General features: G+C 39.2%; 1 protein-coding gene across 4 annotated transcripts in view; it reads right to left on the bottom strand.

Moving 5' to 3' along the window:
• Positions 1-16,782, bottom strand: part of SRGAP3 (SLIT-ROBO Rho GTPase activating protein 3) — a 278,275-nt gene that overhangs the window by 128,511 nt on the left and 132,982 nt on the right. For all 4 annotated transcript variants that reach the window (XM_051981475.1, XM_051981466.1, XM_051981457.1 and 1 more), the window contains exon 3: positions 1,408-1,570. In XM_051981475.1, coding sequence (XP_051837435.1) covers positions 1,408-1,570 — 163 coding nt within the window. The remainder of the gene's footprint in view (positions 1-1,407; positions 1,571-16,782) is intronic.

The raw sequence follows: 16,782 nt of genomic DNA on the forward strand, positions 1-16,782 counted from the left end.
GGAAGAGCTAAAGAAAAATAATAGAATGTCACTGCACCATAAGAAACAATGAATAGAAAAAATTGAGAAAGGTCTAGGAGGACATATAAACTGATGCAAATCAAAGTAATCAAATCCAGCAAAGACTACAGTAGTGTCAAAGGAAGGAAGGGAAAAAGAAAAGAAAGAAGAAAGGGAGTGAGGAAGAGAGGGAGAGAGAGACAAATAATAATAGCTTGACCGTAAGACAAAATCTAACTCCTACCTTTCACTGTAGAAGTGGAGGATTATGATATAGAATAATACATATATTATTAGATACATTCAGTGTATTGCTTGGTTTTACAAAATAGATTTTTACATATTTCTTTTGAGGGATGCAAGATGGAGTGAAGGTACAACATATACACAGATTAAGAAAATACAAGACAAAAAGAAGATGGAGAAAATACTAATAAGTTGGAGGTTCCTGGAGGAATTCCTATAGGAAATACCTGAGCTAAGCCTTGAAGCTTGAAAAATGAGATTTTAAGAGATGGAGGTGAGAGTATACATTCCAGTCATGGGAGAGAAAACCATCCACAGACATAGAAATGGGAAAACATCAATTTTAAGAAACAGCAAGCTGGCTGGTTTGGCTAAAAAGTAGAATATTGGAAGGGGAAGTAAAATGAATTAAGGTTGTTTGTAGGCAAAAGGCAAGTCTGTAAAGAAATTATTGTAGAGGTAATAGGGAGTCAGTGATGATTTTCTAAGTAGTGATCAGATCTGAATCTTAGAAAGATGATTTTGGTACTGGTATGGAGGATGGTTTGAAAAGAATGTTAAGAACCTGGTTTGGGACTGTAGCTATGGGAGTGGAAAGGAGATGTATACAAGAGCTGAAGAGGCAGAATCAACAAAACTTGGCAAAAAATTAGATACAGGAAGTTAAAAGAACAAATTATCCCAAAATCACGCCTATTTAACTTTGGAACATGTAATTTTTTCCCAGCAGATTTTTTTGCTAATTATACTTTATTTCAGTTGATATTAAAATTAGTTTTTGTTCCTTAAGCACCCATCAACTCATAATAGGGAAAGGAAGACCAGATTCATTGTGAGTAGCTGCCATGGTCAGGGAAATAAAGTCTAATATTTTAAAACAATTGGGGTTAATCCACAAAGTGGATAATCCCCATGGGTAGATAATTGAATTTATTAGCATGTGACATACAAGGCAAGAGTTTAATGGGCCAGTGAGGCAACATGATTTTCAGAAAAAGGGAAGAGCCTTTCCCTCATATCATTAATGCACCTTTCGGTTCCCTCTAGTCACAGCTGTACCCATCTTGATTATCTAGCATCTCTCCTAATTTAGTTTTGGTTGACCAGAGTTCTGACAATTTCACCTTTTCCATAAACCCTCAGTATTGATTTCCCACTCACCTTTTTGAAGAGCCTGATAACATCCTCACTGATCTGGGAGAGACGGACTATGACATTGTTCATGAAGATGTCGTTGAGGGTAGCATGGTCCCTACTCTCACGCCGAGTCTGGTTCAACACTAGATACCAACAATTCACAGGAGAGAGGAGGTATTGATCCTTCCTGGAGAAAAAAAATCCAAAGCAATGTTTAATATACAACCTGCTAGAGATGTTCCTTTTCCTCCTTAAAAAAAAAAATGCTTGGGACATAGTAAACGCTTAATAAATGTTTGTTGACTTAAAAGGGGAGTTTAGAGATCCACAAATGAGTCATATTTGGAACCTAACAATGTTATTTCTTGCTTTACAGATTAGAAGCAACAGCTGGGAAGGGCCATGGGTAGATTAGGGAACTGTGCTTCAGTTTACACCTCTATTCCCAAGGTTAGTACCCTGCTAAAACCCTTCTGTTTGGATTAGAGTTATGAGCTGGACTGTCAGCTGAGCCTGACTCCCTATGGTAAAATGCATCAGTTATAAAATGTAAATACATTGCTAAGAGCCCACAATGAAGGCAGATGGTCTTACATAAATAGAATTGTTAACTTTGGAAATGAAAGTGTTAGAAGAAGCACAATTTAATGAGCTTGGTGATTGTTCTTCCCTTCCATAGTCATGAAATTTAGGGTCCTTGTTCACTGATAAAAATTATAAATGGAGAATAAAAGCTTATGATTTATTTATAACTTATTCATTATGAAGATGTACTCATATGAAGAAATATAGTAACCAGAACAGGAAAGTACTGTGGGGAGGTCATTTTCATGAAGATCACCAATGTCCTTCCTCCTGAAAATCTAACCTAAATCCTAGCTCTCTTATTTGTTACCTGTATGACCTTGGAAAAAGTAATTTAACCTTGATCCTCAGTTCCATCATCTGTAAAGAAGAGACTGATAAGGCAGCTGGATAGTGCAGTAGAGCACCAGGACTGGAATCAGGGGGAGCTAATTCAAATCCAGTTTCAGATACACACCAGCAATGTGACTGGGCAATGTTACTTAACCCTGATAGCCTCAAAAAATAAAAAATAAAGAGACTGTACCAGATAACCTTAGAAAATCCTTTTCAATCTTAACTCTATGATCCTGTGATCATCCTATGTGAGGGAGGGACCCTATATATTCTCTCCAGAGACCTAGTAGTATTTTTGTCTTTCAAGTCATTGTCATAATGACATATCCCTCTTACATTTTTTACTCTCCTTTCCCTGTGCTTCTTAGAGTGAGTAAAAGTCAAGTTCCTTCTGTTGTATAATATAAGTTGTTTATAACACAAGATTTTGCTTTCTAGTACTATTGACAGGTTTGTTTCTTCTGTGAAAATCTCTAGGTCCTCCAAGAACAGTAGAATTACCCATATTATTGAAAGAAGTAGAATCACTCAGTTCTTATATTGCTACTGATTTGTCTATTTTCCAAAGAGAATGACTCCTGAACTACAAAAGACAGAGAAAAAATGACAATTAGGGAGTTGAAATCCAATTGAATTAAACTACACAGCTTTCCCTGATGAGTTTAAGTTAACAAATCTGGACAAACTCTTAAGTCACTATTAGCAATCTGCATCTTGAAAAGTGAAATAGAAGATTTTATAGATGATCCTGGAAATGATAGGAAGTCACTGGAATTGATGTAATAGTGAGATGACATGATTGGATCTGTGCTTAGGAAGATCATTTTGATAGTTGAGTGCAAGATGGACTCAAGTAGGAGAGACTTGTGACAGGTAAACCAACCAGCAGATTGCTGCTAAGAGTCCAGGTGATAAAACCCTGTACCAAAAGGGTGGTGGTTTCAGATGAGAGAAAGGAACATGTACAAGTGATGCTGCAAAGATAAAACCAAAATCTATGGTAAAGGGATAAAGGTTATGACATACAAGGATTTGGTGGGAACACTTTAGCTGAAGAAGATAAGATTTATCTAAAATATGAATTCTAAAAGTATTTGAAATGGAGTCTCATGTGGGCAAAAGATTAGACTGGTTTTGTTTGACTTTAAAAGGACAGAATTAAGAGCTAAGGGTAGAAATTGCCCAGAGTCTTGACAATTCTTGACAATTCGAGCCATCCAGAAATAGAAAGGGTTGCCTTGACTGGAAAGCTTCAAAGCAAAGACTGAATGATCTCTTATTGTGGGTTTTGTGGAGAATATTGTCCTTCAGGTACAGTCTAAGTAGCTCTAGAGGTCTCTTTCAACTCAAGAGACTCAAGGATCCATAAGATCACTCACCCTCAGACCAACAGTCGGTACCTCTGAAAATTATGAGCATCTAGCAGTGTGGAGAGGGACAGCTTATGATGACAGAGCTATACATTTTATTTTGTTCTTCTTATTGATCATTAGGCCCTAACCAAGAAGGAAATAATAATAACCACCATCTTAGATTTAATTTATACAAACTTTTATGTCCCTTATCTTACTTTTCCCAAGAATGGGCTCTTCCTGCAATGCTCTTTGACCACTACTAAGAAGAAAGAGGAAGTTCCAAATCTTCTGTATTAGTAGGTAGAGAAGAGGAGAGGGAAGAAGGGAGATGGAGTGGTCACCTACATGAAAGGAAAGATGGTGTAGAATAGTGCTGAGTTCTGGACTCAGAATTTAAAGAGATGTGTATTCAAATGCTACTTCTGCCACACACTAACTGAATCTCCCATTTCCTCATCTGTAAGATGACGATAACAACAGCTGACATATATACAGCACTTGTAAGTTTACAAATGCTTTATATACACTAGCTCATTTGAGGTGCTATAGATATTATTATCTCCATTTTATAGATAAGAAAACAGTCTTGGAGAAGTGAATTGACTTTCCCACGATCACAGGGCCAGTAAGGTCAGGGGGAGATTTAAAGCCAGGTCTATCTAACTCTATGTCAATACTCCATGGTGCCCCATCCCAAACTACAGATACTTTCAGTTCATACCTTGAAGCTGTTTTAAGATGAAAAGCAGAAAGATTACTAGACTTGGAATAAAAGAACCTGGACTTGTTTACTACTTACTACCTATGTAGTAAGTGAAGTCACCTCACCTTCCTGGGCATTCACCTTTCTGGGCAGTTTCCTGATCTGTGAAATGGGGGGAATGGACTAAAATATCTCTTAGATTCCTTCTGGAATTCAATCTGTGATTCAATAATGTATATAAAGCATTTTAAATGTTAAAGCACTATGTAAATGTCACCTGTTGTCATCATGGAAGCGGCAATGCCCACTACCCTCTCTGCCTCAGAATTAGTGGAACATCTCTGATCCCATGGCATCAAGATTCCTCTGCTGTGAAATATACCTGAGGAAGGGGAAATGCTGGAACTTTAATTCCTCTTAAAATGTCTCACAATGGTTTGTGATGTCCAATGATTTGTACTGTCCAATTCTTTCCTGTTTCCATCCACTCCCATCCTCAACTATGATTTAAAGGGAGGGACCCACATAACCATCCCATTGCAGACCCCTCTTTTTGGGCTGCTCCTCCCACTTCAGCTTTTTACCTGCTCATTCTCAGGCTTGTTAAGTTTGAAGGAAAGGTCCTAAGTTAGAAGAAATTTGTTGTTACTGTTGTTTAGTCCTATCCAGCTCTTTGTGATCCCTTTTGAGGTTTTCTTGGCAACGATACAAGAGTGGTTTGGTTTGCCATTTTCTTCCTAGCTCATTTACAGATGTCATAAATAACAAGTTTCAACTCAGGAAGTCTGTATTCAAATCTCATCTCTGATACTTATCAGCTCTGTGACCCTGAGCAACTCAATTTCTAAATGATTTAGGTAATTTCTTAGGTTTTATCTACTGGAGAGATCCCTCCCATACTCCCATGGGAACTCTCCATTTAGAAAGCACAGATCCTTCACTTCTGAAATGCACATATCTTGGCCTTTTTCTACTTTGATTCAATTATACAATTATTGTTACTAGGTCAGAATATCATGAACTTTTAAAAATATTTCAATAACCAGATTTCAATATAATTGATTTTCTTTAAAAATCCTTGTGTTTTTACCTTATACATTTTAAAACAGTATTCTGAGAAGGGATCCATAGACCAGAGGGGTGCCGTGACACATGAAAAAGAATCTGTAAAATAATGAGGGGGGAATTGGTTTAGATGATCTCTGAAGACTCTTTTGGCTCCAAATATATCACCCCAGATCCATCTGAACTCAATCCAGTATATTCTAGAACAAAGTGTGTCACAACTTTGAAAAATAGAGGCAAAGCCATAAATACAAAAGTACCTCTAGTACCATTTTTTAATAGCCAAGAATTAGAAGGCAAGTGATAGCCCATTAATTGGGGGAGTGGGGACATCATGGAATCTAGGACTGTAACATTTGTTAGGGGCTCAACCCACTAAAAAACTGAGGTCGACAGAAGGTAAGTGACTTGAGCAGAGATACTAAGTAGCAGAGCCAACATTCACACTCAAGACCTGTGCCCTTCAGTTCAATGCTTTTGCTACTGTACACTTTGATAGAACAAATTGTAGCACTGAGATGTCATGAAATTATGATGAAACTGTGAAAAATGATGAATACAAAGAATCCAGAGAAACTTAGGAAGACTTGTATGACTGGAAGTAGAGCAAAGTAGACAGAACCAAGAGAACAATTCATACAATGATCATATCAGAAAGGGAAACTGATTCCAAGCTTCAGACTCTGATAAATGACCAGTTGTGAATGGCGTCACAAGACAATTGAAAGCAAAGCATGTCCTTCCCTCTTCCCATTCCAGAGATGGCAGGATGTGGATTTGGAATGAGATACAGGCTTTCAGAAATGGCCAACATTTTGATTTGTTTTCCTTAATCATAATTCTTTGTTAGAAGAGAGAAGTCTACTGAAAATGGAGCGTCATTGACATTGCCCAGACTGCTTAGCATCAGAAATAGACATAAATTTTATCAGTGTAAATGGCATTCAAGAAGATATGTTTTGCTTTTCTATTAGATCCTAAAAGCATTTCTATTTGACTTGCCCCTGAAACCTTCAATAATTAAGATTATGAAGAAAAACCCAATTATATTGAAATAGAGTAATTAAAATATTAAAGATATAAGTTTATGCACTCCAGGGTAAGAACCTTCAAGAGTCTATCTTCCTCCTTTTTTTAAATAGGAGAATTGGAAGTCACAAGAGAGAAAAACTATTGCCCATGATCACGACAAGTAAGTTTCAGGGACAGGATTAGAATCCATGCTTTCTGACTTTTCATTTTAGGGTTCTTATCCCAATAAGATAGGGACAAAAAGAACTTAGCTATTTCATGCAGAAGAATAAGCAGAGGCAAAGTTAGAACCATGGCCTAAAGTTCAGTTACTAGGGATGTTGAAAATGCCATTCTGGGGACTTTGAATTTTATCCTATGTCATAAAAAGTCATAGAAGGCAGTAAAGCAGTCAAACAATAAGTGATTCAAAATCCATTCCAAACAAATTTGGATGAATGTGGCGGGCAAAGGGTTAATTAAATGCAGTCAGGCGGCAAGCTTATTTCACTAACCTGTTTACAGAAGTGATATCACCAATCACCTGAGCTAGTCTCTCTGCAATAACTGATAATTTCCTGAAAGATAGATCAGTGCCAGGAGCTGGTAGAGATTCTTTGCAAGGCTCAGTAATTTAATGCCAAGATGGCTCTGCCCTCCAAGAGGAAAGAGTTACTGAAATCCAAGATTTTATTTGGGTTCATCTAAAGGTAGGGCTCCATCCTGGAAACCAGAACTGGCTCAATTTGCTGAAAGGAAATTTTTATTCCCCAAGTCAAGAAGTTGGCAAAGTCAGCACACTCCTAACTCCTGCTCCTAACTCACAGACTTGATGAGATCTCACTCAGCTAGTCAACTTTACAAATGGGCCATTCGCCATGATCCCAGGACCAGAAAGTGAGAGCTGGAAGAGATCTTCAAAGTCATTTCTTACCTAAGATTCTTAACTCTTTGGGTGTATCCTCTGCCCCTTGGGCAACCTGGTGAAGCCTAGGGCTCCCTCCTCAAAAGAATATTTTTAAATGCACAAAATAAAATGCATATGATTACAAAGAATATCAGTTCTATTGAAACAGTTAGCAAATTGTTGTTTAAAAACAAGTGCAAGAACTCCAGGTCAAGAACTCCTGCTCCATATCAACCCCTTCATTTTACAGATGAGGAAACTGAGGCTTAGAGGTATTAAGTGACTTTCCCTAGCTCACATTAGTATTAAGTGATGGAAGAGGGATTCCAACTCTGGCTCCAAACACAGCCTCTATTCAGTACACACAGCTGTGATCAATCATTTAACAAACATATATTAAGCATGTACTATGTCCCAAACATTAGGGATACATAGAAAGAAAAAGCCAAGCTGCCCTTCAAAGAGTTTCCATTCCAATGGAGGAGACAAAACGTTTTTAAATGGAGGCATACGTTTAGGGGAGGGAGTGGGGAAAAGGAGGGGAAAAATTTGGAACACAAGTTTTTGCAAGGATAAATGTTGAAAATTATCTTTGCACATGTTTTGAAAATAAAAAAGCTTTAATAAAAAAAAGTAAAAATAAAAAAAAAATAAATGGAGGCATAAAAATATATAGAATGAATGGGTAGTCACCTTAAAGGAGTTTAAGGTACTAGGTCAAAGGACTTCAGAGATCCTGATATCCTAAGATTCAAAAGTAGGAGGCATCTAACTTAAAGTCCTCATTTTACAGAGAAAGAAACAGACTGGGAGAGTCTAATTCAAGGTCATATAGTGAGAATGAAAGGCTTAGGGCTTGTTCCCAATGACCTTAACTTCTGGCTCAATGTTCTCTCCACTAACTTAGGCTGCTTCTGGCTTGAAAAACTTTAATGCCTTAGCTCTAGGCTCTAAAATTTTCTGGCTGCAGACAGAGACAAAGAGGAAGAGGAGAGAGTCAGAGGATGACAGAGAGAAAGAAAGAGACAGACAGACAGACAGACAGAGACAGAGAAAGAAGAGAGAGATAGAGACAGAAAAATAAAAATATGAAGACAGAATTGTAGAGAGAAAGAAAAGGAAGAAAAAGAGAAAAAAGGAAGGAAGGAAGGAGAGAAACAAAAAGAAAAAAGAAAGGAAGAGAAAGAATCATAGAGAAAGAAACAGAAAGAAAAAAGAAAGGAAAGGAAGACAAGAAAGAAGAAAAGAAAGAACAAAAGAGAGACAATCACAGAAAGAAACAAAAAGAAAAAAGAAAGAAAAGGAAGAAGAAGAGGAAGAAGGAAGGAGGGAAGGAGAGAATCATAGAGAAAGAAACAGAAAGAAAAAAGAGAAAGAGGGAATGAAGGAGAGAGAATCATAGAGAAAGAGAAAAGAAAAAAGGAAAGAAAAAGAAAAAGAAAGGACAAAGGAAGAAAGGGAGGAGAGAAAGACACAGAGAGATACACAGAGAGAAAAACATAGAAAGAACAAAGAAAGGAAAAGAAGAGAGAGAAGGAAAGAAAGAGACAAAGTTCCTAATACTATCTAAGTCCAACAGCTTGCTCATGTTTGCTAGACACATGGATCCAGATTAGAAAAGCATAAAGAAGCCTCAGAGCATGTGTGGGAGGAGAGAGCATCTGGGAACCAGAAAAAGAAAGAGGAGAAATGCTTTTTCTCACCTCATTCTGGCATTCACCCCAGAGGTGAGCCGGCATTAGCTGAGCTCCAAGGAGAATGGGCCAAAGAAAAGCTTCTGCCTTCCAGAGATGCCCCTGGCGGGTTGTGTGTTCTGCTGAGGCTGTGCCCTTCTAGAGAGCAGGTACCACTTCTACCATGACTCACTCCATGGCCACATAGGGAATGGGCTCACTGCCTAACGCCCCCAGTGACATACCTAAGGTTGGGAAACTGGGATGGTTGCCTCAGATGCAAACCAGATTTTGGAAAAATCATGCTTCCTGACCTGGAATCTTCACTGCCAATGATCCAGTGAAAGGGGAAGCTGAAGTACTAGAGGCCAAAGGAGATTAGTGCTGGCAGAAGGGGATAAGAGAAGGGAAGACTGGGCACAAAATAAAAATGTCAAGGATAGGGGGCATGTGACTTGCACCCCTTGGGATTTGCAGTAGGTAACCAAGGTTAGTAATCTAGACTTTCTTAACCTGGGACCCATCCACAAATGGATTTCACAGGGTGGGTGAACTTGGATGGGAAAAAGATACATCTTCATTTTCACTAATATCTAACTGAAATTTAGTGGTTTCTTCCATTATGAATACAGGCATCAAACCACAGTAATATTAGGCTTCACCAGCCTACCAAAGAGGGTTATAAGACTATAGAGACAGCCAAGTGATACAATGGATAGAGCATCTTGCCTGAGATCAGGAAGACCTGAATTCAAATGCAGCCTCAGATATATTAGTTGTGTGACTTTGAACCTGGCACATAGAAAGTACTATATAAATTCGCGTTAACATTGCTATTATTGCTGCAAAGGGGTAAGAATTGTTCTAGATAATAATTTTCTAGAGGAAGGCTTTTTGGTTAAATAACAGAACATTAAACTTATAGTCACAGGATGCGAGTTCAAATTCTTGTTTTACCACTTATGACCTGGCGTTGGTCACTGAGATTCCCTGGGACTCAGTTTCCTCATCTGTAAAGCTGGGGCAGGGAAGATAACCCTATATGACCTTTAAGATACCTCCTAGAGCTACATCTGTGACAATTTATTTTTCCACTTCTTCATAAAATTCAGTGAATGAAAAGGGATTTATTAATTGCTTTTTTTGTGCCAAGTCTAAGCAGCAGGGGAACAATCCCTGCCTTCAAGAAGTTTACATATGTAACAAAGGAAATAGTGGCCAAAGAGGGCATCTCGTTCTGGAAGGGCACAGCCAGAGTGACTAAAGCCTTTAAGAAGGAGAATGACATCCTTATAGTAACAACAATGCTCAACATGGAACCGCCATTAAAAATACATCAGGGTATACAATCAAAATAATTTTGAATTATATATGTAAGCTGTGGGAGATGAGAGAAGAGGGGGAACAAGATGCCTTTTGGAGTAACTAGACAGATGCCCTGGAGGAAGCAGGGTATGACCTAGGGCCAAAAAAATAGGATTGTGTGTTCCCCATCCTAAGCCTACTGTACAGAAAGGGCCAGGTCAATATTTGTTAACTGGATGATCAGATAAGTGTGAGGAACTAAGAAAGGAATGCCTGGGAATGAAATAACAAGGGCAAAGGCATGGAAATGGGAAGGAACGTCAACTGCATAGAGGATAGTGAATAGACCAATATGGTGGGAGAAGAATATATAAAGTAGTATAAATGATAAAACTGGACTAGGATTCAAGATAGGTAAGGACACTGAGGATACTATACATCAGTCAGTGAATATTTAAATAAAGGCTTTGCTGGAGATCCAAAGGAAGAGGAAAAATAGTTCCTGCCTGCAAGGAGCTTCCATTCTAGTGGGGGAAACAAAATGAAAAAATAAAACAAAACAAATGTATACATAGTAAATGGGAGGTAATCTAAGAGGGAAGGTATAAGTCTGCATTACAGGGCTGTTTGCAGTTTCAAATAAGATTTTACATATATATATATATATACACACACACACACACACACACACACATATATAAAATACTTTGCAAACTGAAATGTTAACCATTGTTATGGTGGTGATGGTCATCATTATAATTAGCAATGTAAAGTGGTATGAGAGAAAGAACACTGGAATGAGAGCCAGGAGACCTATATTGGAGGCTGGGTTCCATGGTAATTACTTTATCTATAAAATAAAGACACTATGCCCAACATGATTCATAAAGAAATATGTATTTTTTAAATGAATGTACATATATTACCAGAAAAAAATAAAAAATAAAGACACTTCTTTGACAGATTCTCTGAGAGGCAACATGGCAGATGTGAGAATGTGGGCAAAGACCTGAGGTTTGAATCCCGTTTCAGACACTTATTAGCTTTGAGCAAGTCAGTTAACTTCTCTCTGAGACTGAGCTTCTTCATCTGTAAAATAGGGCTATTAAGAGTGAATGGGAGGGCAGCTAGTTGGTATAATGGATAGAGCCCCAGACCTGAAGTCAGGAATACCTGAGTTCAAATGTGACCTCAGAAACTTAATATTTCCTGGCTGTGAGACCCTGGGCAAGTCACTTAACTCCAATTGCCTCAGCAACCCCCCCCCAAAAAAAAGAATGAATAGGTACTATCCCTATTAATATCCTAGAGTTGTCACAAGGCTCAAATGAGACAATATTTATAAAGCTCTCTGCCAATCTCAGAAAAATAAGCTATCCTGCCTCTGATCCCTACTAACTCTATGACCAAGGGCAGATCATCCCACTATCTGATCATCAGTTGCCTACACTCTAAAATGGGGTTGACATTTCCGCATTTGGGTTGTTGTGAAAACCAAGTGAGCTAAGATATTTGGAGTACTTTGGAAACTTCAAAACCCCATCTCGAGTTCAATTATGATTATCTCCCAGAGTTTATATTGATCAATAGAGATAATGTGTGGGAAAGTCCATTGTAAGCCATAAAGCATTACATAAATACAAGCCATTATCGTTAACTGGAGTTGATATTTACATAGTGAATTAGGGTTTACAGCAGGCTTTCACTTCCATTCTCTCATCTGATGGAGTTTAGGTTTTGGACTCAGGCAAAGTTCCCTGAGGACACGTCCGAGCGGGTGTGATCAAGCCCCTCCCCTCTGCTGCACCCAGGCAGCTATCTGAGGCTGCTAGATTACATGGGAACCAGGTATTTGTTGAGTAACTGGGAGAGGGAGTCGGATTATATTACTAACAGGAACTCCTGTCACGGAAACTCTGTATACTGATGCAAAGAGACATCTTGTTTTATGGGATTAAGAGATTTTGCTTGTTTGGGGATCTTGTCTGGGTCACTGAGAAGAGCTAGGATTATCATGTTGTTTCAATCATGCTCGACTCTCTGAGATTCTATTTGGGGTTTTCTTAACAAAAATACTAGAGTGGTTTGCCATTTCCTTCTCCAGCTCATTTTACAGATGAGGAAACTGAGGCAAATAGGATTAACTGACTTGCCCTGCATCATACAGTTGGTAAGTGAATCCTAGTCTATCACTCTATCCACTGCACTATCTAGCTGCCTCTAGGACTATAATTAATACATAAACCTAAGTCTTGCCTCCATTGTCAAACCCTACCATACCCATTTAGGTACTGCCTCTCTGCAATAGCCTAAGCCCCTGCAGGAAAATAAGTTTGAATTACTGTTCTCATTCCCTCTTGTTTGAGCCCATCCTCAGTTCTCACACATACACAGAGTATAATTCATTCCGAGCATCACACATCATAGGGATGATCCTGCTGGACATCATGACAATCTACACCCCTAGTTCAACAAAAGCCTTCTATTTCTGACTATTCCCAAGTACCTTATCCAATCAACATATAAAAAGAAAATATACCCGGTGACTTTCTAGTGACGTCAAAGCAGCTATCAACCTCATGTCCCTCTATCACAAATTCACATCTTCCCTGGCTTCCATTGCCTACAAGTCAAATAGTTTATAATAGACACAGATCTCTCCTCTGCCCTTCTCTGTACTCATATGTCTAGTGTTCCCACTTCTTCTCAGCACGTGTTCTTTGATATTGTTATTTCCCTCAATAGCCGCCATCTTGCTGTATCTTGTTTGAAGTCCACTTTTTCCATTCTTCTGGTACCATTTCTTCAGACTGAAAAATTAAAGCCAAGACCTCTCATCTCTCCTTTTATACTTCTCCTATCTTCAGTACTATCTAGGGATTTCCTCTCCCACTCCTCTGGTTTTCTCAGCAGATGAGAAACCCTTTGCATTACCTCTCCCACATTAGTATGCTTCCAATTCCCTCCCTCACCTGCTTCTTTCTTTCTTTAAAAATTCTGGTTTCTGTGTATCACCAGCATTTAACAGAGTACCTGGCACATGGATACTTGATAAATGCTTACTGACTCACTTATTCTCTTGAGAATTTTCATCAATGCAATGAGCAAACATTATTGCAGAGAAGCAATGATGAAGCTTGCTAGAGAGGTGATGGACTCAAGATGCAGGATAGGACAAAGAATTTTTTTTCTTTTTTTTGGTTTGACTGTGTATATTTGTTTCAAAGGATTTGTTTTTTTTTTTTTTTTATTTCTAACAGGAGGTCAAAAGGGTAATATAGCTAGAATAGGAAAAAAAGGAAGGAAGGGAGGGAGGGAGGAGAGAAGAAGGGAGGGAAGGAAGGAAGGAAGGAAGGAAGGAAGGAAGGAAGGAAGGAAGGAAGGAAGGAAGGAAGGAAGGAAGGGAGAGAGGGAGGGAAAGAGGGAAGGAGGGAAGTAAGGAGGGAGAAGAGAGAGGGAGAGAGGGGGAAAGGAGGAAAGAGGGAGGGAGGGAAGAGAAGGAAGGGAGGAAAGAAGGAAAGAAGGGAGGAAGGAAGGAAGGAAGGAAGGAAGAGAGAAAGGAAGGAAGGAAGGAAGGAAGGAAGGAAGGAAGGAAGGAAGGAAGGAAGGAAGGAAGAAAGGAAGGAAGGAAGAGAAGGAGGGAAAGAAGGAAGGAAGAGAGAGAGGGAAGGAAGGAAGGAAGAGAGAGAGGGAGTGAGGGAGGGAAGGAGAGAGGGAGGGAAGGAGAGAGAGAGAAGAGAGAAAGAAAGAAAAGTCATTGAGGATTTTTTTAATTGAAAGAAAAGAATAAAAGGAAGGCCTGAAAGAAAGCCAGTCAAGCAGGAAGACTGAAAAACTACAGGTTAATTTTATCATATGCTTAAAATAAAAGTCAGTTGCATATAATGGTCATATTTCATATTCAATCCTTTTTCTGCTCTATTATATATGTAAATGCCCATTCCATTTTGTGTTTAATTTCCAAATAAAAATAGTTTAATTTTTCTTTTAAAGAACGTTCCTGCCCTCCCCCAACCTTTGCAAACTCATTTCTTCCCAGATCCTTCTATCCAGCCACCTCCTCTTTCTTTGCTTCTTTAGTGGGCAAAGAAGCAATACATTTAGATGCATTAGCAGCTGGTTTTCAATTATTATTAATACTAAGAGCTCTTTATGGCTACAGAGTACTTTCACATCCATCATCTCATTTGCTCCTTTCAACAACCATGAGGCAGAGGGTGCAAATATTAATAATGGCTCCCATTTATGTAAAAGGGGCACGCTCATCCAAACACAGCTTCCATGACGCCCTACATCTGAGGAGCAGGCGCTCACTGGACAAGGTTTTCCAGGACTTTATTTCCCATAAGACCAAATTCCTAACATACAAAGTAAGTGCAATTGAAGCCCAGTTTCCGATTGGTGGGATTTTCTGGACTCGTGGTAGGAAGGGAGAGGGACCCTAGGATGGGATCATTCTATGAACCCAAGTATTCCCACTGTGTGTCTGGGGCCCACATTGCAATGGCAAGGAACAACCCATCTGTCCTGAGGTAGCAAAAGCAATTAAAAGAGAGCAAAGAATCTCATACCACATGGGGAGGAGTCAAATGATGTCTGGATACACCAGAGACTTCCTCAGACCTCTTCCAGACCCATAACAAGATGGTTTGCCCAGGTTTTCTCCAATAGAGCAATCTCCACTAGAGAGAACCCCTGATCTCATTCTGTTTCCAGAGTGGGGGAATGACTTTTCCCCAATTCAGAGTCATCTCTCTTAGAACTGCTGGTTTTCTCAAGTCCCCCGGTGGGAATTGTGGATGAATTCACAGTCATTTGGGGAATAAAGACCCATAACACTTCTAAAGTCTTACATTTCCTTTTGTATATTAATGGAATGTTTTAACTGAGTCTATAGTGATTTTTGCATAGGTTCCATTACTAGCTTATACCTGAATAGAGAGAAATGGGCTTTCCTGTTTCATGAGGATGGGGACATGAGTCATGTGAGCTTTTCCTGTTGGTACCCCATTTCCCAAATGACAGCCAAAGGAGTATGGCTTATTCCTATCCCGCCATCATCCAGGCCATCTAGGATGGGCACCGTGCCATTTGTTCTATCTCTGGCACCCTCTCCATATTTCCATCTCTTGCTGCTGCAAAGGGGATGGCAATCTACTGCCCTATGGCTCCATTCACAATCCTTTCTCTGGACATCACCTTACCGTATGTATTACATGTCTACTATATTCCTCAATTAAATTGTAAGCTCCTTAAAGGAGGAGACTGTCTCGTTTTTGTCTGTATTCCCAGAACCCAGCACAGTGCCTGGCATATCGTTGGAGTTTAATAAATGCTTGCTGACTGATTGATTCAAAACTAGATAACCTACCATTTCTATTTGACTTGGAAATGTATTTTATGATGAAAGAGATCAGAGGACTTAAGAGGGTCAGGGAATGGGAAATGAGAAGATTTACCTCCTTAATTATGCTGATAAAATGAAATTGTAATTCCCGAACACACAATCACTGAGGCTTCCGGGATACAAGAGGAAGACTAAAAGAAGGTCAACGTGGGATGAAGTTCTGCAGTCTAGAAGAGAGCTAATGTACGTGCTGATAAAAGCTTATTGCATTTTCCTTTGCCTTTTACATTCTACTCTCTGCTCCTTGTCCCCCTTTTTTTTCCTGCCTCATAGACACTGTGTCTCTCTCAGCTCTCTTCTTTTTTTCCTTTTCTCCTGATTCTCATTCACATTTCATCTTCCGTCAGTGAAAAATGTCCCCTTTCTCTCAGCATATTGGGAAGCCAGAGAAGAATTGATCTTTCCCACAGAAATTTCCAAATGGGAGACTCTTATCTCCACTCACCATTGTGACTTCCTTCTCTGCGTCTGGAAGAGTCAGGAAGTCCCTGTCTCCATACTTTTGAGTCATCCTTTGACTTACCCCTCTGAACCTCGTGTTTCTCCCTCCCCTCCAGCTCCACCCCACGCTGCCCTTCCTTTGCTGGTGAAAAAGCAATGACTCCAATAGAAAACCCCATGGCATATGGGAAGAGTGTCTACCCAAACATACATAAAAATGACCAGAGATGTTTATCCATATCATACAGCCTTTGCCACCACCACTGAGTGCTATTCTTCTGTCACTTCTCTTCCCTTTCAAGGCTACCTTAGCTTACCTGTATAGACACTGGGCTCATGTACTTTACCCCAACTTTTTATATCTATCAGAACCTTTCTAAGGCTGCCAGATGATCGTATAGATTTATTGGAAGAAGGAAGCAGAGAGGGAAAGGATAGACTCTGAGTCATAAACTCCTCTAACAGATCAACCACCCTTTATTAAGTCTATGGACCAGACACTGTCTCTGCTGGGGCTAAAAAGATATGGAAACAGTCCCTCTTCTTGAGACACACCTTATAGGAAGAAATAACACGAACACGCAAACAAAATAAAAACAAATCGACATATA

Source organism: Antechinus flavipes, chromosome 1 (genome assembly GCF_016432865.1).
Source record: "Antechinus flavipes isolate AdamAnt ecotype Samford, QLD, Australia chromosome 1, AdamAnt_v2, whole genome shotgun sequence".
NCBI lineage: Eukaryota > Metazoa > Chordata > Mammalia > Dasyuromorphia > Dasyuridae > Antechinus > Antechinus flavipes.